The 16,361-nt window shown below is 44.2% G+C and overlaps 1 protein-coding gene across 1 annotated transcript in view; it reads left to right on the plus strand.

The window, feature by feature from the left end:
• pclob (piccolo presynaptic cytomatrix protein b) overlaps positions 1 to 16,361 on the plus strand; it is a 77,407-nt gene that overhangs the window by 10,578 nt on the left and 50,468 nt on the right. Inside the window, exons 7-12 of the mRNA XM_063197828.1 lie at positions 661 to 2,945; positions 4,711 to 5,493; positions 5,705 to 6,568; positions 6,702 to 9,737; positions 9,894 to 11,450; positions 11,770 to 12,717. Of these exons, the coding sequence (XP_063053898.1) occupies positions 661 to 2,945; positions 4,711 to 5,493; positions 5,705 to 6,568; positions 6,702 to 9,737; positions 9,894 to 11,450; positions 11,770 to 12,717 (9,473 nt within the window). The remainder of the gene's footprint in view (positions 1 to 660; positions 2,946 to 4,710; positions 5,494 to 5,704; positions 6,569 to 6,701; positions 9,738 to 9,893; positions 11,451 to 11,769; positions 12,718 to 16,361) is intronic.

Here is a 16,361-nt window from a genome sequence, read left to right on the forward strand (position 1 = left end):
AGGTGACTGTTCCAACACCACATGAAAACAAAAAACCTGTAACAACACAAGGCACTACTGTGTCACAACCATCTGCAGAATCTAAACAAACCACCACACAAAAAACAGTGGTGAAGGAAGATGAGGTAAAACCTGACAAAAAGACTGTAGAGGGAAAGACAGATGAAAAGCAGAAACAGGAACCCAGACAGAAAGTTCTTACAGACGGTGACAAGAAACATGAGGGAAATGTATCTCAGAGACAGCAAATGGAGATGGACAAGAAACCTCAGGAGAAGAATATGACAGATGTACGTGAAGACAAAAAGAAAGAGGATAAGGAAGCATCTATGCCAAAAACTGATAAGGAAATTCAGGGTAAATCTGGGCCAACCACTCTAACACAGAAAGATTCTGCACCATTAAAGTCTACAAAAGAGCCTATGTCCAAAACACCACAACCAACCAATACGGAATCAGAACAACATACCACACAAGGAAAAGACATGGCAACAACTGCCAAACAGCCTCCACAGACAATACCTGTACAACAAAAGATAACTGACACATCCCAAAAGGGGACCCCAAAAGACAGCATGTCAGCGATCAAACTAAAACAACAAACTGAGGCTGCAGGTCCAAAACAGGAGACAAGCCTGTTTGGGTTTGGATTTGGCACAGCTAAAGATGCAATAAAGTCACAGTCAACATCCGTAGGTTCTGTGTCTGGTAAAGTTATGGGCTTTGGATCCTCTATTTTCAGCTCAGCATCTAATTTAGTTACATCATCTACACATGATGAGCCTTCAGAAATGCAGACTACTATGCAGAAAGACCATGCATCACCGCAAGTCTCACCCAAACCAACAGTTGCTGAGACAAAAGGACCTCCTGCAACCAAGGTAGAAACTAAATCAGAAAAGAAGACCAGTGAGAGTGATGGCAGTGAACCAGAGAAAATGGGTTCAAAAGAACAAGCTAAAACAGAGAAGAAACCAGAGGAAAAGACAGACAAGGCAGCATCAATGGCAACACAAAAACAAGAGGCCAAAACAGGCCAAAATGAACCTCTGACCATGAAATCAGCAGAAAACACAGCTATAAGGAAGCCTGATGAGAAGACAGATAAAAAAGCATCTAAAGAACGTATGCCTGAAGCAAAGGAAGAGATTATGATATCAGGTAAGGACTGTGAGTCAAAAGTAAAGGATAGTGAGAGATCAGAAGAAAAGCAAATTGATCAGAAAAAACAGGTGGTTACAAAACCAGAGATTCGAAAGTCAGAGGATGGAAAAAACAAAATTGCTGAAGATAAAGATAAGGATAGGCAAGTCACTCAAACACAGGGAACGAATCAAGTGGATAAAACATTAGACAGTCCTAACTCCAAGGATATACCTCCCACAAAACTGACTATACAGTCACCTCAGAAGAAGACCACAGAAGAAACTACAAAAACAGATGTTTCAAAATCTGTTAAAAGCAGCGCAGAAATTGCTGCTCAAGTACAAAAACCTCCACAGGCCCAACCACCACCACCACCAACACAACAAAAGAGTACAACAGTCACTAAAGAGCCTAACATCAACCAACATATACAAAATCCTTCATCACAAAAATCTACAGAAGTTCCAAGTAAACCACCACAGCAAATACCTAAAAGCCCTTCAAAAATCCAACCACAAACTCAGACCGAATCTCCAAAGCAGGATTCTGGATTCTTTGGCTTTAGCTTTGGTGGTGCTAAAGACAGATCCCGATCTCAGTCTCCATCAACTCAGCCAGCAGATGTGAGTGGGAAGGTGTTAGGTTTCGGCTCTTCCATTTTTAGTTCTGCATCAAGTTTTATCACCTCATCTGTAAAGGATGAACCATCTTCTGCAGTCACACCTACTCAAAAAGAACCTGCACCAAGCCAGCCGTCTAACAGGAAGCAGTCTGTATCAAATACTAAACCAGTAGTTGCAAAGAAGATTGACAATGTAAAATCAGATGAAGGAAAAGAAAGGAAAGGTGACAATGATGATCACAAAAAAGATGGCGAAAAGGTAGATAGCAAAAAACACGAGGTGCAAAATATTGAACAAGTGAAGATAGAACAACAAATTCAAAAGTCTGCTGCAGCCAGTGATTCTGCACAAAAAGAGCCAAGACCTCTAGCAGAGAAAACAGAAAAAACAGAACCTGTGAAACATGTAGCCAAATCAATAGATCAGAAAATATCTCCTGAAAATAACACCACAGGCAGTAAGATATCCTTAGATACAGCCAAAACAGCAGTGAGCAAGACACCCATCACAACACCAGATAAGCAAGCACAACCACAGAATTTTAAGCAGCAGGTACCGGCACAACCTCAACAATCACCAACCCCCTCTCCTGCAAAATCTGTTCCACAATCTCAACCAGGGCCTCCAAAGCAGGAATCCAGCTTTTTTGGCTTCGGATTTGGTGGGGGGAAAGAGGCTCCTAAAGTCACATCTGCACCAAAGACTAATGAGTCTGTATCGGGAATGCTGTTTGGTTTTGGTGGGGCAAAAGACACAGCTAGGTCCAGGTCACCTTCGCCTCAGCCCACAGGGTCTGTCTCTGGGAAGATGTTTGGTTTTGGTTCCTCCATACTCAGTTCAGCCACAAATTTGATGACTTCAGCCGCTCCGGATGTGACACCCAGTAACCAGCCAACGCAGAAGGAGGCTTTGACAGCCCAGCCCTCACCTAAGAAAACAGGAGAAAAACCAGGACTGCAACAGAACCAAGAAAAAACTTCCCAACAGTCGGGAAAAACCCCATTGCCAGAGTCAAAAGCAGGTCCGCCAGCTAAGACAGCCACATCCTCATGCCCACTCTGCAAAGTAGATCTCAACATAGGCTCCAAGGAAGCCCCCAACTTCAACACCTGCACTGAATGCAAGAGTGTTGTGTGTAACCTCTGTGGATTCAATCCAGTGCCACACCTCACAGAAGTAAGACAAACTGATCAAAAAACAAACCAAAGACATGCTTTAAGTTCAAAACATTTCATTTCAATTGTGATGCACAAACGCATTTACCTTCCATTGCCATCATTATTGCTCATCTCTAAATGGCTAACATACTAAAGTTTTTCTTTATGGTTTGTAATTAATAGTGTTGTGATTTACTTTACTGTGCCTTTTTGTGTGCATGTGTTACTCTATATTACACAGTATATATGTATATATTTCCATTATTAATACCAGGTTTGATATTGGTATTGTGTAATTTGTGGTATTTAACGTTTTGTTGACGCTGGCAACACATAAAAGGCAAATCTGTCCACTTTTATTCTTGAACCTCATTGAATTTGATGACACAATAAGCAATATTTGGCTTGAACAAATACATATTTAAAGAGAAGAATCAAATATTTTTAAGGCCATAGGGTTCATAGGGAAATCACTTCTATTCATGTAGTAATTTGAAGAGCAGGTTGACGATGCAATATTTGGACTGATTCGCATTGAGGTATTTCAAACATGACATGCCTGTGTGTAACCAGCTTACATATTTATAGGATTTATATAAGTTATTATATTTTATTGGTTTTCTTCTGGGCCTTTTTCAGCATGCACACGTTTCCTCATATTATTTTTCCTCTATGGTTTCAGAAATATATGACTATACACAGTAAATGCTTTGAAGTTTGGTGAATAATGGGTGACTTCAAAGACCTGTATGATCAGTATCAATTTTGAAAAGACTGTGGCTCTTGAACCAAACATTGGTGAATTAGCATCCTAGCTACTTCTCCAAAATGTCAGCAAAATGTATTTTACCACTTTAGCTTGCTCCAGGCATTTGTGATTTTTGACCAGTGTTGGGGTAAACAAGCATCTGCTCACAGTGAACTTCATGTAACATTCATTGCCATACTAAAGTGTACATCACCTAAATTTTAGATTGATTGAAATGGTTTTCAGGGTCATAATTGGAACATACAGCAACATTATATAGTATAAATCTTATTCTCAAGGAATATAAGTATAATCATAATAAAGCGCAAAGTGAAATGAATACTGTTTTTGAAATTATATGAATTAAATAAAAACGACGTGGATACATTTACTTATACTATATACTAAATTTCCTGAAATGCCCCAGAAGCTGGTCAAAGGTTTTTTGCCTTTTTTCCCCTAGCACACGTTAAGGTGGATATTATATTGTTTTGTTGCGTTCTGGTAACACAGCCACTCTCTTTCATAGTCTTATTTATGTGTTTAAATATTGAAATATTATATTGAATCACTAATCTAGATTGTCTGTCCTGTATCACACAAACTGTTAGAAATGCCAGGACAGTTGCTTTCATTATAATATTTTGTTAAGTATTACAATGTCTATGATGAGCAATGCATGGGGAAGCACTCTAGAAAAGTGCTTAATAATGCCACCTGTTTTTTATGTTAGATGTGTATGCTTTTGTTGGTAGTGTGTTGGTGTTTGTGTTTTTGTTTTTGTTCTGATCATACTGAACATCCAAAGAATTTGCAGCATAGCCAATAAACATTGCTAGTGATATACTGTATGTATTAACACATGATTATTTTAAATACAACTTATATTAACACATCCTTACATCCAACACACTGTACAGTATTAACATTTCTGATATGCATGACTTTTTTCATGTTTTTCCAAGTGATACATTTCTGTACCTGTTATTTTGAGAAAAGACAGATCTCGTTAACATTGTTGTTATTTTAATTGCAGGTGAAGGAATGGCTCTGCTTGAATTGCCAGACACAACGGGCTCTTGGTGGCATGGCACCTCCAGAGCCTCCCAAGGCGACGTCTGATAAAGTCTCTGCAGTCTCTAAGCCGTTGGGCAAAGATGCAACAGTTGTAGATGCTAAAGATAAGAAGGCTGTACCACCTGCAGTTGCCCAAGAAAAAGACAAAGGAAGTGAGAAACCAACCACATCTGAAAACAAGCCCTCTGGTCAGAAAGCTGAACAGCCTGCCATGAAAGCAGAGGCTTCTCCAGCAACTCCCTCAAAAGCAGAACCGCCCAAGCAAGAGTCTGGCTTGTTTGGCTTTAGTTTAGGTGGTCTCACAGACACTGCAAGATCCAGGTCTCCGTCACCTCAACCTGCTGCTGAGGCAGTGTCTGGGAAGGTGATGGGCTTTGGCTCTTCCCTGTTTAGCTCGGCATCCAATCTTATCAGCTCTGCAGTCCAGGACGAGTCGACTCCCACACCACCTACAACCCGTAAAGAGTCTGTGTCAGCCCAGGGTCCTGCGAAGGCTCCACCAGCTGCAGAGGCTAAACAATCTGTTGTGCAGAAACCAGAGGAGAGGAAGCCCGAGGGAAAGCCGGCAACGGAACCTCAGAAAAAAGAATCTCAGTCAAGTCCAAACAGTTCATCCTGTCCCCTATGTAAAGTTGCCCTAAATGTGGGCTCGAAAGATCCTCCAAACTACAACTCTTGCACTCGATGCAAAGCAACTGTATGCAATTTATGTGGCTTTAATCCAACGCCACACCTGACTGAGGTAACTCAAATATATCTTTAGTGTTCTGAATATTTATGTGAATTAGTTTTTTTAAACACTGACCAATGACCTGTTTACTGGTGTACATGTACTGAATCATAAAGATTTTGGATGCAATTACTTATTAATAGTTAGCATTTGACATGTGTGTTAAGACAATACATCATGCATTACAACTTTTTCATATGTAACATCCATCTGTTTTTTGTAGGCCAAGGAATGGCTCTGTCTGAACTGCCAGATGCAGCGAACTCCTGGACCTCCGATGTCGCCGCAAGTCAGTAAAACACCCACACCATCTCAGCCCCAACCCAAAACACCATCTTCTCCTCAGAAGAAAGAAGCCAAACCCTCCGACAAAACGGAACCCACACCGCAGAAACTTCCTCCAAAGGAAGACCCTGGTAAACCACAACAACTGCCAAAAGGAGCATCGTCTCCAGCCAAAACATCTCCACAACCAGAAGCTAAACAGCCCAAGCAGGAGTCTGGCTTATTTGGCTTTGGCTTTGGTGGTCTAACTGACACAGCTCGGTCCAGATCTCCCTCACCACAACCTGCTGAGTCAGTGTCTGGAAAGGTTATGGGCTTTGGCTCATCACTGTTCAGCTCAGCATCAAGCATGATCAACATGGAGCCGACTCCCACACCACCTACAACCCGGAAAGAGTCTGTGTCAGCCCTGGGTCCTGCAAAGGCTCCACCAGCTTCAGAGGCTAAACAACCTGCTGTGCAGAAACCAGAGGAGAAGAAGCCTGAGACTCCTGTAAAGGCCACTGTCCAAACAGCTGCAGAGAGCAAACCACACACTGTTCAGAAACCAGAAAAGAAACAAAATGAAATGGAGGCAAAGGTTCCTGCACCAGATAAAACGCCAACAGTTAAAAAGGAAGAACCTCCATCCAGATCTAAAGAAACGCAACCGGGTAAACCAGGGGTGAAGTCATCTTGTCCTCTTTGCAAAGAAGACCTTAACATTGGCTCAAAGGACCAACCCAACTACAACACTTGCACAGAATGCAAAACTGTAGTTTGCAATCTTTGTGGATTCAATCCAATGCCTAATGTTGCAGAGGTAATTCAAATCTTAAAATGCTTTCTTCAAAGATATATTTAATGCGTTGTGAAATTTCTAGACTTAGGCAAACAGAAAATTGCCCTCTGCTGTTATAAAATCTATAGTAACTGTGATCTTTGCACTTTTGCAGGTTAAGGAATGGTTATGTTTGAATTGCCAAACACAGCGAGCCCTTCGTGGAGTGGAGCCCCCTCCGCCAATTCCACAACAGGTGAAGAAAGCACCCACAGCTGATGCTCAGAAACCACAGCAGCAAGACTCAGGGAAACCTCAACAGAAGCCTGCAGAAGGACCTACTCCGGCTAAACCTGTGGCGGCGAAGGCAGCGGAGCAACCCACACAAGAGGGTGGTTTCTTTGGATTTGGATTTGGAGGAGCAGTAGACAAAGCACGGTCTCGGTCACCATCTCCTCAACCCACAGAGGCAGCGGGGAAGGTTTTTGGGTTTGGCTCCTCCTTCCTCAGCTCTGCGTCTAATTTGATCTCATCTGCAGTACAGGATGAGACCCCTCCAACACAGCCCTCGTCGCGAAAAGGTTCCATCCAACCTCAGACTCCATCCCAACCAGCTTCAAGAAAGGGATCAGTACAGGCCCAAACTCCATCTCAGCCTCCCTCCAGGAAGGGTTCTGTTCAACCACCACCTTCATCTAAGGCTCCTCCTGAAAAAGATATTAAGCCATCAGTTGCACCTGATCAGAAACCAGATGATAAGAAAACAGAGGAAATAAAACCAGAGGAAAAGAAAATTGAGGTGGTTCCACCAGCAAAGACACCTTCAACACAGTCAGCAGAATCAGTCTCTGGGAAAGTTTTTGGATTTGGCTCTTCCTTCCTCAGTTCTGCCTCTAATTTGATAACTTCTGCAGTCGAGGATGAGTCTCCGTCACAACCAGCTTCAAGAAAGGGATCAGGACAAGTCCAACCTCCATCTCATCCACCATCGCAGCCTCCTTCCAGGAAGGGCTCTGTCCAACCACAATCTCCAGCTAAGGTTCCTGTGGCAACAGACACCAAGCCATCTGTTCCATCTGATCAGAAACCAGAGGATAAGAAACCAGAGGAAGTAAAACCAGAGACAAAGACAATAGAACAGGCTCCACAAGCCAAGGCACCCTCTACGCAGACTGAAGAATCAGTCTCTGGGAAGGTGTTTGGATTCGGCTCGTCCTTCCTGAGCTCTGCCTCTCATATGATCTCGTCTGCAGTACAAGATGAGAAGCCTCCAACACCGCCCACTTCACGAAAGGGCTCTGTTCAATCTCAGGCCCCTTCCCAACCAGCTTCAAGAAAGGGATCAATACAGGCCCAGCCTCCATCTCAGTCTCCAACGCAGTCTCCCTCCCGGAAAGGTTCTGTCCAACCGCAAACTCCAACCAAGGTTCCTCCTGCAACCGACAGCAAGCCGTCAGATGTATCAGATCAGAAACTAGAGGATAAGAAACCAGAGGCAATAAAGCCAGAGACAAAGACCATAAAAGAGGCTCCATCCTCAGCTAAGCCTGAAGAATCAGTCTCTGGCAAAGTCTTTGGATTCGGCTCTTCCTTCCTGAGCTCTGCTTCTAGTATGATTTCGTCTGCAGTACAAGATGAGAAGCCTCCAACACCGCACACTTCACGAAAGGGCTCTGTTCAGTCTCAGTCCCCTTCCCAACCAGCTTCAAGAAAGGGATCGATACAGGCACAGCCACCAACACAGTCTCCCTCCAGAAAGGGTTCTGTCCAACCGCAAACTCCAACCAAGGTTCCTCCTGCAGTATCAGATCAGAAACTAGAGGATAAGAACCCAGAGGCAAAGACAATAAAAGAGGCTCCATCCTCAGCTAAGCCTGAAGAATCAGTCTCTGGCAAAGTCTTTGGATTTGGCTCTTCCTTCCTGAGCTCTGCTTCTAATCTGATCTCGTCTGCAGTACAAGATGAGAAGCCTCCAACACCACCCACTCCAAGAAAGGGATCAATACAGGCCCAGCCTCCATCTCAGTCTCCAACACAGTCTCCCTCCAGAAAGGGTTCTGTCCAACCGCAAACTCCAACCAAGGTTCCTCCTGCAACCGACAGCAAGCCATCAGATGTATCAGATCAGAAACTAGAGGATAAGAAACCAGAGGCAATAAAATCAGAGGCAAAGACAATTAAAGAGGCTCCATCCTCAGCTAAGCCTGAAGAATCAGTCTCTGGCAAAGTCTTTGGATTTGGCTCTTCCTTCCTGAGCTCTGCTTCTAGTATGATCTCGTCTGCAGTACAAGATGAGAAGCCTCCAACACCACCCACTTCACGAAAGGGCTCTGTTCAGTCTCAGTCCCCTTCCCAACCAGCTTCAAGAAAGGGATCGATACAGGCCCAGCCTGCATCTCAGTCTCCAACGCAGTCTCCCTCCAGAAAGGGTTCTGTCCAACCACAAACTACAGCCAAGGTTCCTCCTGCAACAGATGGCCAGACTTCAGTTGCATCTGATCAACAAGCAGGGGATAAGAAAACAGAGGGCATGAAACCAGAGGCAAAGAAAATGGAGGAGGCATCAGCCAAGGCACCCTCAACTCAGCCTGCAGAAGCAGTAGCAGGAAAGGTTTTTGGATTTGGCTCCTCCTTCTTCAGCTCTGCCTCTAATTTGATAAGCTCTGCGGTCCAGGATGAGACTCCATCCCAACCAGCTTCAAGAAAGGGATCAGTACAGGCCCAGCCTCCGTCTCAGCCTCCGTCTCAGCCTCCCTCTAGAAAAAGCTCTGTTCAATCCCAAGCTTTGCCTAAAGTTCCTCCTGCAACAGACGGCAAACCATCCATGGCATCTGCCCAGAAAACAGAGGAAAAGAAACTGGAGGCAAAGAAAGAAGAGGCACCATCAGCCAAGGTACCTCCGCCTCCAACTGCAGAGTCCAAACCAAAAGGTTTTGGATTCGGTTCCTTCCTTAGCTCGGCCACCAACTTGATCACATCAGCTGTTCAGGATGAGGCACAAGAAAATAAACCAGAGGCAAAGAAAGTAGATGAGGCTTCCCAGGGCAAGGAACCACCAGGACTCACTTCCAGAACAGCTCAACCATGTCCATTGTGCAAAGTGGAGCTTAACATAGGCTCAAAGGAGCCTCCTAATTATAACACTTGCACACAGTGCAAGTCTACTGTCTGTAACCTTTGTGGATTCAATCCAATGCCACATGTCACAGAGGTGAGTTTTGACAGGTTTATCATGTCTAGATAATTTCTAACAAAAATGAGTGTGTTTTAAATCAATTGTATTGGAGTAAATATTACAGTTGTTCCATAAAGTTGTGTTGATTTGATTAATGATTGATACATGACTTAATTGCTTTGCAAATTACAGGTTCAGGAGTGGCTCTGCTTGACATGTCAGATGCAGAGGGCAACTGCTGGAATGGAACCACCTGGGCCACCCATGATGAAACCTCTGCCACAACCTGTGAAGGCTGCTGCTGCATCACCACCCCAAAAGAAAGAAGTCCCTGCTACCACAACACCACAACCAAAGGAGCCTGCAGCTCCAGCATCACCTAAAGTCAAAGCTGCCCCTGTGCCATTACCACTGAATACTGCAGAGGCTGCACCACCTCCTAAAAAGGGTGAGACAACCCCACCGGCCTCACCTAAAGTGAAGGAGGCACCAACACCACCTTCCCCAAAACTGAAAGATGCTCCTGCACCAGCATCACCAATAAAAGATGTGGCGGACGCTGGAAGAAGGCAGTCAACCCCAGGTGTTTCAAGAGAAGCTAGTGAAACTGGATCTCCAAACAGAAGACAGTCCTCCCCAGCTCCAGCAGCAGCTACACCAGGGTCACCTCTTGCAGGCTCTTCCCAAAGGCAGCCGGCCCCGGTGAGGAAAGCAAGCATGGATGCTGGTGCCCCAGGGCGCAAGCTGTCGTCTGCAGGAGCATCCCCTCCTCCAGCTTCACCACCAGCAACTCCTCAAGGCAGGAGGCCATCCAGCCCAGCATTACCACCCAGCCCAGGTTCACCAAAGACTAAACAGGCTCCAACTCCTGGGTCTCCAAAACTGAAAGAAGCTCCCGCACCACCCTCACCATTAACAAAGGATGACGCAGATGCAGGTTCCCCAAGCAGGAGACAGTCCTCCCCTGCAGTACCTGCTAAGCCAGCTTCACCTACAGCAGCAGCACTTAGAAGACAGTCATCACCAATCACCAAATCGACGGAACAACCAGTAACACCACAGACACCTCCACAAAAGCAGCCCATCAAACAGGAACAGCCAGTGCAGGCACCAACTAAACCCACTACCACAACACAAGACGAAGCAACTAAACAAGAACCAGGATTCTTTGGATTTGGATTTGGTAGTAAGGCCAAACCAAAAGAACAGCCTCCTCCCGCCCCTGCAAAGCCTGCAGAGTCCGCTACTGGGAAACTGTTCAGCTTTGGAGGTCTCACAGACACTGCACGGTCTCGCTCACCTTCACCTCAGCCAGCAGAATCAGTTTCAGGGAAGGTCTTTGGCTTTGGTTCATCTATCTTCAGCTCTGCATCCAACCTGATATCAGGTCAGGATGAGCCATCTCCTACTCCACCCACTTCCCGTAAAGCATCTGTGGCATCGCAGGGTGCCACTAAGCCACCTATAGTAGCAGAAACGAAACCACCTGCTGCACAAAAACCAGAAGTTAAGAAACCAGAGGCTGTGTCAGAGAAGGGAGCACCTGTGGCTCCTACCAAAACGGATGAAACTCCATCCAAACCTGCAGAGACAAAACTTCCAACAGCACCAACAGAAGGCTCTTGTCCACTTTGCAAAGTGAACCTTAACATAGGCTCCAAGGATCCTCCAAACTACAACACTTGTACTGCATGCAAGAATATGGTGTGTAATCAGTGTGGATTCAAGCCTATGCCACATGGAACTCAGGTAAGCAGCATCAATGAAAACCATGAAAAACTGTTTATTGTTTATGGAAATACACACCAAAAAATATAGATAATAGTATGGCTGAATTAGTATCCACAGTATTTTACAGAAAAGCATCAGTATCATATATTACTTCTGATTTTCCTCGTGTCTGCCTGTTACTATAATGCATTAGATTGTGAATATATTATAAAATCCGGATGCACATAACAATGGGAATGTGAAGGCATGATTATAATGTTTAGAAAAGTAATTGGCATACCTCATTTAAAATTATTAGATAATAATTATTGACTTTTGTGATTTCAATTAATTGCAGGTTGACGAGTGGCTCTGTCTGAACTGTCAGATGCAGAGGGCCCTTGGTGGCATGGAGCCTCCTGGCCCACCTATGAAGATGTCTCCGGCTCAACCAAGCAAAGTCTCGGCTCCACCTTCAGCACAGACAAAAGAAACTCCACCCAGTGCAGGACAACCAGAACAGAAACCGCCTGCGGTGGCTGAAAAACCACCAGCGCTACCCTCTGCTGCTGCCGCAAAGCCACCTGCTGCTGTGGCACCGGCACCACCAGCCCCACAGCAAAAAGTGGCTGCAGAACCTCAGGCTGGGAAACCTCCTCCGCAGCAACCTCCAAAAGGGCCAACGCCACCCCCTGCAAAGGCAGCACCTCCCGCTCAGCCAGAACCTCCCAAGAAAGATTCTGGATTCTTTGGGGGCTTTGGTTTTGGTGGAGCAAAAGAGACTCCAAAATCCCAGCCGGCACCTCCACCCAAGCCAGAAGAATCGGTTGCTGGCAAGTTCTTTGGGTTTGGAGGTCGCCCAGACACTGCTCGAGCTCGATCTCCTTCTCCACAACCTGCCGAGTCTGGTGTGTCTGGAAAGGTTATGGGCTTTGGGTCATCACTGTTCAGCTCAGCATCAAGCATGATCAACATGGAGTCGACTCCCACACCACCTGCAGCCCGTAAAGAGTCTGTGTCAGTCCAGGGTGCTCCAAAGGCTCCACCAGCTACAGAGACTAAACAACCTGCTTTGCAGAAACCAGAGGACAAGAAACCTGCCGCGCCTGCTCAGGCTCCTGCAAAACCTCCAGTGAAGCCAACCGAAGCCCCAGCTCCTACAGGAGCCAAAACAACGTCCTGCCCACTTTGCAAAGTGGATCTCAATATTGGGTCCAAGGATGCTCCCAACTACAACACCTGTACGGAGTGCAACAACACAGTGTGTAACCTTTGTGGATTCAACCCTATGCCACATCTTGGCCAGGTAGGATTTTCTCTTCTTTCCTGTTCTTGTGACGTTGTGATTACATCTTTTTTCAGCAGGTCTATGGTTATTATTATGTAATACATACATTAACTTTGTTTTAACAAGAAAGCCGTCTGTGTTAGTACAAGCTAGTGCCACTTAATCCTTAGTGTCCATTCTTTTCGTTGCTATCTAAAGAGGGATTAGGTTTGTGTGACAATCTGTTATATGATGCACGTGTAGTAGCAGACTGAGTTGGCTCAGATAGCCGTCTCCTTTCATGTGTTGTCAGTGCCAGTGTTCAGTGGATGTTGTAATGGTCCTCTTTTACTGCAAAAATAGCATATTGTCTAATACAAGTTTTTGAAGGTGTCAATTTCAGTATTGAAGAACGTAAGAGTGTATATGGTTTTATTGTACCATATTATCTGATTCTGCTCTTTAGGAAAACGTATAGCCCAGTTTAACGGTCTGTCAACTGACACAGATATGGCCCCATACAGTCTTGGATGTTTTTAAGCTCTGTTCAGCTTATTTGATTAGATTATCTACTCTGATGTCAAGCATTTGCATCCCTCCTCAGTATCTTGGTACTATTTATTATTCTGGCAGAATGGATGGCTGTGTGTGAGGGAGCCTTACACAGGTCTTCCAATGAGTTGCCAGGGGACTAACAAAAAGCATTTATATCCTGAGGGCACCAGTAACAGATTGGCAGTCTTCCCTGTTGCCAATTACGGTGCATTGGCTAGACCCTCACCCTCCACGAAAAAACAGCCTCGCTCTGTGTTGAAGCGATTTTTTGCTTTGCAAAGCCAGCCATGGCACTTTCAAAATGTGACTGCTGCTTTCACCATAGAATATGAACAATATTTATTGGCGGGGAAAGAGGGGCTTTTTAAATGTGTAGTCATAAATGAGATGCATACCTTACGTTCTCAGTATGATTGAACTTTATTTGGTTAGCGGCCCAGACCATGACTTCATGTTGATCGGTGTGTGAGTGTGTGTGTGTGCGTGTGTGCAGGATATGTGTTTATGTTTGTGAATGTTTGTGTGTGTATCTAAATGTGTGTTTATGTGTATCAGTGTACACTGCACTGTACATGGTAAATATTTATGAGCGCACTTCTGAAACGGCTACCTCTAATGTGCAATATGTTAGGCAGGCTTTCGTGTGAGCATCCTACCTTCCTGCTGCCAGAACGGTGCATATGAAATTACATAATGGTCCATGCGAAGATCAGTCCAACAACAGAGAGGGCTAGGATCTCTATTAAAGTGATTGAAGGTTGTGCAACAGCATTAACGCGATGGGATCTTGTGTGTTTTGAGTATGCGTGTGTCAGTGTTTGAGTGCACGCTTGGTGTGCACGTGCTTGAGAGTGAGCTGTGAGCACATGGATATGTGTGTGATATGACAGTAAGTGGTGGTGAGATTGGTTTCGTGTTGACCCCAATGGGTGTGCACATGCCCTTTATACGATGCGTTTATATGCTGTGTTTTCCATCTGGCTTTAGCCTTGAGCATGGAATACTAAAACATTGCATATCTCTTTCACACTCAGCAACACCTACAAACAGTGACCTTAGCTCACCTTTCAGCATACAGATATGATAAGACCTCTCAGCTACTGTCAAGGCGGCCGCTAGGCATAAGCAGAGTTAGCAGAGCGCTTAGTGCCTCAACCACGTTGCCCCCAAAATTGAGGCCTCCTAAATTGAGATTTAAAATGAGACTAAAAACGCCATGAAAAAAATGTTAAATTACATTACAAAATATAATTTATTAGTTATCAAAAGGCCCATCATTTTTTAGACATACTGGAATCATTATTATTATTAGTAGTAGTAGTATTTAATTATGAGGGGGCGCCTTGACCAGTTATGCTTAGGGCCTCCAAAACCTTAGCAGCGGCCCTGGGTACAGTAAGAGTTACAGTCAGAAGGCTGACCAGTATTCATCAGGGTTTTTCAATGCTTCGCATTAATCCAGTACAACATGGGTGATTTCCTTTGTCACGTACATCCACACTACTGTACAATGTGACATTTGCATTGACACGCTGTTCCCTCCATGGCATGCTCGTAGGATTGTCTTAGCTTGCTGGACACAAGAGAAGCTGTGAGCTTGATTTTAATGCACATGTACAGGGTAGGCTAAACTGACCTTACAATTCTGTCATGCCACAGTAGTACTGTATATACAGGGCTTTCAGTTATCAAAATTGTACTCATCATGAAGGATATTTTGGGTCTCATGATGTCAGTATTTTAGCTGTTTATGTCATAGCATTTAAACTATTACATATTATGTATTTAATTTAAAACACACACAGTTGGTTTGTATTTTGTACCCTGTCATAGATAAGTATTGCTTGGCAGAGCACAAATCACATCCGTTCCGTCATATTTGGCTGTTAGCTAATAGTTACTACATTACCCATTAGACCTTTCAATTTTGTTCCATCCACTTATTGCTATTATTGTGTTGCTATCATTGTGGGCAATATGTACATCTAGTTATGCTATCATTGTGGGCAATATGTACATTAGTCTTTCATGAACATACCAATAAGTATTTCTTAATTTCCCCCTGGGGATTAATAAAGTTACTCTACTCTACTACTACTACTACAAGTGCACAGGGATGAGCCATTCTGTCTGGAAAATTAATTTATTTTCATTTACCAGAAACTGTATCAAGTCATTTGTTTAACAAGGAGAAAATAACTTGCGAGAGATATAGTTCTACAGTATACGTAGTTACTGGTCTTTAAGTTAAGGCATGACTGACAATTGGCTAAAAATTCACTTAAGGGATGAAAACGATTTGATGTTAAATGGTAGCCCTAAGGGAATCATGTCATGATCTACATTTAGCTCTTAATGTAAGTCATGCTCCCTCTATGCTACGTGTGCAAGCCAATTTAATTCCAATTTCCAAGTCAGGGAAATATCGAACCTTGGAGGGACAGCAATGCAGACTTTTTCAAGATATTCAAGAAAAGCACGTGAGGCTTGAACAAAATGGTGGAAAGCGTGAAGATGGAGAAAGGCGTATCACATAAAACAGAGCATTAGAAACTGAACAATACCACCCAATGATTGAGAAAATCGCTCCCTACAATGAGACATGACCTGCGGTTCAGACTAGAATCAGCCTTTTCAATCCAGGGACTATTTTTTCATCCTTGGACCAATGGAGTGCACGCTCTTTTGATGGACAGCCATGGTCTATTCTTTGTGATTCACTGAAGCAGTACTGGTGGTATTTTTAGAGGAAAGCAGTGAAAGAGGAAGAGAGGAAGAAAAATGGGGGGTTGTGGAGGAGATGTGAGTAATGAAAGAGAAACAGTAGACAAAGTATGTCAAGAGAAGATACACAAGAGGGCGAATGAAAACACACAGAGGAGGGGAAGACTCACAATAGGGAGGGGGGGTTATAATACGACCTGAAGAGAGTCAGCAAGAGGGAGATGGATCAAGAAAGAGAGAGAGAGCTGAGAGGGAAGAAAGAGAGCCAAAAATAGAGAAAGATAATGGCATTCGCTTCATGACATGACCAGTAGCAATTTCAGCCATTTGTCTTCACACATCCCCTTTCCTTTTCGGTGGAGCCTATCGTAGCCAGTTAGCGGGACCTGCCTTATCACTGCCAT

This window comes from Engraulis encrasicolus, chromosome 4 (assembly GCF_034702125.1).
Source record: "Engraulis encrasicolus isolate BLACKSEA-1 chromosome 4, IST_EnEncr_1.0, whole genome shotgun sequence".
NCBI lineage: Eukaryota > Metazoa > Chordata > Actinopteri > Clupeiformes > Engraulidae > Engraulis > Engraulis encrasicolus.